The 5,878-nt window shown below is 39.7% G+C and overlaps 1 protein-coding gene across 1 annotated transcript in view; it reads left to right on the forward strand.

The window, feature by feature from the left end:
* Window positions 1-5,133: 5,133 nt before the first annotated feature.
* The window catches only part of ERO1A (endoplasmic reticulum oxidoreductase 1 alpha), a gene marked incomplete in the record, with an annotated part of 31,439 nt that continues 30,694 nt past the window's right edge, over window positions 5,134-5,878 (forward strand). Inside the window, 1 exon segment of the mRNA XM_072428551.1 lies at window positions 5,134-5,310. Within this exon segment, the coding sequence (XP_072284652.1) occupies window positions 5,179-5,310 (132 nt within the window).

The following is a 5,878-nucleotide window of genomic DNA, read 5'->3' on the forward strand; positions in this document are numbered from 1 at the left end:
AAATAATTGTTTAAGACAAAAATACTAGTATACACAAACACAACTTACTGGTGAGATAGTAATCAGGATCACTTGTTCTCTTTTTTGTAAAACTGAAATCATAGAAAATTCAAACTATTCAAAATATTCCCAAAGTAGTTCCACAAAGCCAGTGAATCATGATTATGAGTATGTAGTATGTGAGTTATTTATAACAGCCAATAGAGCAGTGTGTGGAAGTCTACACAAGAGATACAAAATGCTCATACAACCATTAAAAAGAAGAATACATTTCAGGATCATTTTTTTAGTACACTAAAAACAATTTTTAGGTAGTTATTGATGCAGTTTGGATTTGTGCCAGTTGCTCATTGGCAGGTGGCTGTGCCTCTTATAATCACCAGCCAAACAGGGTGCTTCCCACTATTAACCTTAGCAATGGGCTCCCTCAGGGCTCATTCTTTAGTTTGTTGAAAGGACATTTGAATAGGTTCTGTGAACTTTACGGAATGTTCATTTAACCTGTAGTGAATGGAACCCAGTCAGATTCTCCCATCTATACACCAGTTATTCTGTGATGTATTTTCCTATATTTTGAGCATTAGAATTTTAAAAAATGCATGAATAATGACTGAAAGTCATATCACTCATTTTCCAACTAAATACAGTTAAACAATTTGTCATTTTTGGGTAAAACTTAGTTAAATCTTAAGGGATTTATAAAGAGACCCCCTAAGAGTTTGTTCACGTGTTGTGCTGTGTTACTGTAACAAATATTTATTCTAAAAAGAACCCAAAAATACTTTTTTCAGAGCACTGTATAGTCTTTATATGGCAATATTTTTTAGTGTACATGTAAAGGGCATCTGAAAAAAATGTCATTCCAATTTTGGATAATTTTGGAACAGTTGGAATCCCAATTGAAATGGTTAGGCTGCTCTAATGCTTGCATGGGAATGCACGTATGTGTGTATGCACTGCATTACCCATGTCTGTGAACTCTTGGAGTGGCCTTAAAGTAGCAAGTATTAAAAAAGCTTTAACATTCATTACAGTTGGACCTAATGAACGTTCATTGATCATATGTTTCTTGCTATAGGGTGACAACATTCACTTCCAGCTTCCTTTTGCATTGTTCCCCTGTTTATTGCACAAACCTGTTCTATCAATGATGCCATTATAAAACCTACAAGAAGCCATGAATGAAGCCATGACCACTAAGAAGTTGGAAAAGATCAACAGCACAAAAAATTAGAGATTAAAAAAAATAATTTTTGGGTCCGAATATTGGATTATAGCCAGGATTCTACCAGCATAGAGTTTGCATTGTGTTTGTGAGTGTTTCCCTTGGCAATACAATTTCCCTGTAGACATGAAGTTAGGTGAATTAGCTTCCCTGGAAACTGTCCCTGGTTTTTGTGGAAAATAGTAAAACCAAAGTGTGTCATGAGCTGCCAGCTGCTGGGCACCATATGGATTTAGGATAACAATAGGAGGAATATAACTAAATAAATTAAAGAAAATATACCATATGTAGATAGTGAAGGGTTCCCCTTAGAAGTACAGTATATGTCAGCTTGGTATGTGCCAATCCCTTATATAGAGAAATAATTTGAGGATAGTTTCAAACTCTGTGAGGGGACTGAGTTAATGAAACCAGAAAAGAAGGGTTCTGTGTAGGAAAGTAAGACAACATTTAATTAGGTAAATTTAAAAAGAAATTACCTATACAACGTACAGCTAACACAGCAAACGTTAAAATCCAAGTAAATTATGATTGCGGAACAAAGGGGCTGTAGCGGGTTGTCATGGTCCCCAACGCGTTTCACCACTGGGGTCCACAAGGAGAGGGTGAGATGACGATAAGGACAGATTTGTCCAGTGTAATTGTAGATGTGGCGTGATTTCTTTATTGTAGAAGTGATCTTACATGCTCCTAGGATTAAGATGCTGAACGCCCAATGGGGTTGATTGTAGAGCAGGGAGAGAGAAGGTTTTCCAGTTGTCCAGGTGAAGCTACAGAAGGGCTGGGTAATGTAGTCTAGGTGTCTGACTGCTACTGACACCTAGACAGACTATGTTACCTAGCTATTCTGTATCAGTCCACATCAAGACTGCCACCAGCCTAGAAAAGGGAGCAACAACCCCTGTTGCTCTGGATCCTCTCTCTCCACTCACCACTGACACCAGCAACCAACTCATCTATCCAGGCAGACCTTCTCTTACCCTGCTCCTCAATCAACCCCATTGGAAATCATTGGTGCATTGAAGATCATTTCTACAATCAACAAATCAATCCACATCTATGATTCTGTCGCTATCATCGTCTCACCCTTTCCTGAAGAAACCAGACGGCGAAGCGCGTTGGTAACCATGACAAACTGCTGTTGTGCAGCCAGGAAAGGCAAACTGCACCATGGGCAGCTAGATTTGCACACAGCTGCGTCCAAAAAGCAAATATAGTGACATAGTAGGACAGGTTGAAAAAAGACTTAAGTGCATGAAGTTCAACCACTAGGGAAATTAACATAGCCATGATATAAAACCCTATAGACATAGTTGGTCAAGAGAAAGGCAAACAAAACCCTGGTACAATTTGTGGAAAAAATTATTTTCAGATTTTGTGATGCAATCGGAACAACAATCGTACAGTCAAAAGCAATGTGTTAGTTTGAGGAACCATGCCACAATCTGCTGCAGCTATGTGCAAAAATGGTCCCCAATTATCCCTGTTCACATGAAAGTATTAGGATGGGTTTGTGGTAGCCAGCAGAATGCAATGGGTCACTGCAGATCTAATATGTCCCTTAGTAGACTAAATATTCAGATAGCAAAAAAAGCATGTGGCCAAAACTTGCTTTATGCTATATTGGTGCATATAAGGTCCCACGCCAGGTTGGTATGGTTCGTATATATCCCCCCTGCACCATCCAAATACGCTCATACAAACCTCACAACTTTTCTATAATTTGCACTTTTGACAAGCAGAGGCAGAACAGAAGAAGAGGATATTCCTGTTTCCAGTTGTTGTTACATAAAATGCCTCCTGCACGTATGCTGAACTTCTGAATCAACAAAATGAAACTGCGAGCAATACAAGAGTGAGTCATTGTGGTCAGATATCAGTCCTCACACATCTTACGTGCAAGGTGTGACATTCATCATATTCCCCAGAACCGGGGATGGTTGTAGAGCTACTTTAATAGGTGATTGTCAACAGACTGGTTTCAAATGTGCAATCAAAATTGTTACACAATACTGATATGGATAGAAGCAGGAGAGATTTGTCGTTTTTTTGTCTGTCTCTGAAGCTTTTGGGAGATTTCTCACCATTTCTTGTCCATAAGCTAAAAACAGAAGTAAACAAATGTACCATTGCAAGACACTTTGTTTTGGCTGGGACATTGGCCTTGGGATTTTTAAAGCATATAATATTTTTTGAACACCTCAAACAATATATTTAGAAATAATCCAATGATTTATTAATTTATAATTCATAAAACTTGGTTAAAAACATCACAAAAATCCAAAAGCTAGTACATATTAAATCTAGAGGTTAGTACATAATGAATAGGCTAATGATATATCTATATATATATAATGAATAGGCTAATGATATATTGACGCGTTTCTCAGAACAAAGTCCGCTTCATCAGGAGTTCATTAGCCTATTGAATACAGACATTTACATATTCATTATAATAACTCAGCATTGTCTAAAAAACCAAATTATCTAAAAAACCAGAAGTAAGAGAATCTCTTCTCATAGAGAAAATGTGCCTCCATTAGAAACTAGGAGTAAGCCGAATTGGACGAGGAAGACCATTCCAGAGAGTCGGGGCAGCTCTAGAAAACTCTTGGAGCCGTGCGTGTGATGAGGTTATCAGTGAGGAAGTCAGTAGTAGGTCATCGGAGGAGAGGAGAGAGCTGATTGGGGAGTATTTTTCTACCAAGTCAGAAAGGTAAGTGGGACAAGAATTGTGTAGGGATTTGAAGGCAAAGCACAGGAGAAGCAGAGGAAAGATCAAGGAGAAAGGAAAAGTTGAATGAACCCTCGTTGAGAGACACTGGTATTGTTTGGCATCTGAATTGCTCTTTATTTTGATTTGTTCCCATATTATTAGAGCAGAACCCCCCTTTAATGATTAAATAGAAAAGGACCTTTCCATATTATATGAATATATCTACAGACAAAGGCCAGCAGCCTTTTCTTAAAATAACCCCAGGAAAGAATAATAATAGTGACAGCACTATTACACCTCCTCGCAGTAATTAGCGACGAGTACTTAATGCTCTTTAGGTTGCATAGCAACCTTCTGGTGAACGGGAGTTACCTGTCTGAATGGAACTTCTGGGAATTCTGTAACTCCTCCGGATACAGATTTATAGATGTAATGCACCATTAAACATGTTCGGTCTATTAGGTCTGCGTCAGACCGCCATTTGCAGATCGGACATACGCAAGTTAAAAAAAAATAAAATATCCCAAGAGTGGGCTTTATTTTTAAGATTTTCTTTATATTTGAGCTATGGGCAGCACTCTGGCCTTTGCAGCGCTAGGTCCCAGATTCGAATCTCAGCCAGGACACTATCTGCGTGGAGTTTGTAGGTTCTCCCTGTGTTTCTTTGGGTTTCCTCCTACATCCCAAAAACACTCATTTAGGTTAAATGGCTTCCCCCCAAAGTTGACGTTGGACGGTACTAATGACTTAGATTGTGAGCTCCTAGGGACAGCTAGTGACATGAGTATGGATTTTTTACAGCGCTGCATATTATGTTGGTGCTATATAAATACTGTATAACAATATCTGATTTTCTTTAGGCTCATGAATGTTTGAGATGGCCATGATCTGGTAACATAAATCATATAAGGGAATGGCTGTGTGAGAAGCAGCAGGTGGAAGCAGTGCTTGCAGAGAGTCACAACACCATGATGCAACACCAGCATGAGCATCTGGGAGAGCGAGGTCCCTCCCCTAAACACGCCCCCTCTCCATTCATTAGGCTTTAGTGCTGAGGAAGGGGGAGGAGCTGTGCGGAGAATGCCCGCCCACTTTCGTTCAAGGCTTGGTAGGCGTGTCACATATGTGTTTATAGACACGTACTGAGTTCTGCGCGTGTTTACGTAGGCGTGACGTCGGCAAGGCCACACCCCCGGTGTCAGGGTATCTTCCGGGTCCGAGCTGAGCGCTTGGAGTGATGCTGCAGCGGAGACCCGGAGCGGACACCATGAACCCTCTCATCCTCCTCATCGTCTTCAGCTGCCTGCTGCCATGGCAACCCGAGCTCAGGGCTACCGCGGCCTCCTCTTCTCAAAGCTGCTTCTGCCAGGTGAGGGCTGCCAGGCTGTGCCCGGGTACAAGAAGGTGGTGAAGGGGACATGGAGGGTGGTGATGGCACAGCATATATATCCCTGGGCATAGCACAGCCAGGCTGTCCCTTCACATGGGGCAATAATATTATTTATTTTCAATATATTATTAAACAGTATATAGCGCCAACATATTACGTAGCGCTGTACAAAAAGGGTTGTAGATGACAGATACAGACCCGAAGAGCTTACAATCTATTATTATTAAACAGGATTTATATAGCGCCAACATATTACGCAGCGCTGTACATTAAAAAGAATAAGAGCCAGAGAATGTATATATCGTCAGTAATATTATAAATGTATTTATCGCTTTCATATTTCTATTTTTATAGCCATGGACGATCATTTTATCAGCCGCTTTTATTCTCATGTTTATGGATTTTTATATTTATTGTTATGTGTTAGCTTTGTATAGATCTGTATTTGCGCCCAGACGTTCATGTTTGTAATGATTCCACGCATGCAGCATTTATATTTATGTATTATAATTATTATTTCATTAATTTCTGTAATGTTACCAATATT

Source organism: Pyxicephalus adspersus, chromosome 12 (genome assembly GCF_032062135.1).
Source record: "Pyxicephalus adspersus chromosome 12, UCB_Pads_2.0, whole genome shotgun sequence".
NCBI classification, from domain to species: domain Eukaryota; kingdom Metazoa; phylum Chordata; class Amphibia; order Anura; family Pyxicephalidae; genus Pyxicephalus; species Pyxicephalus adspersus.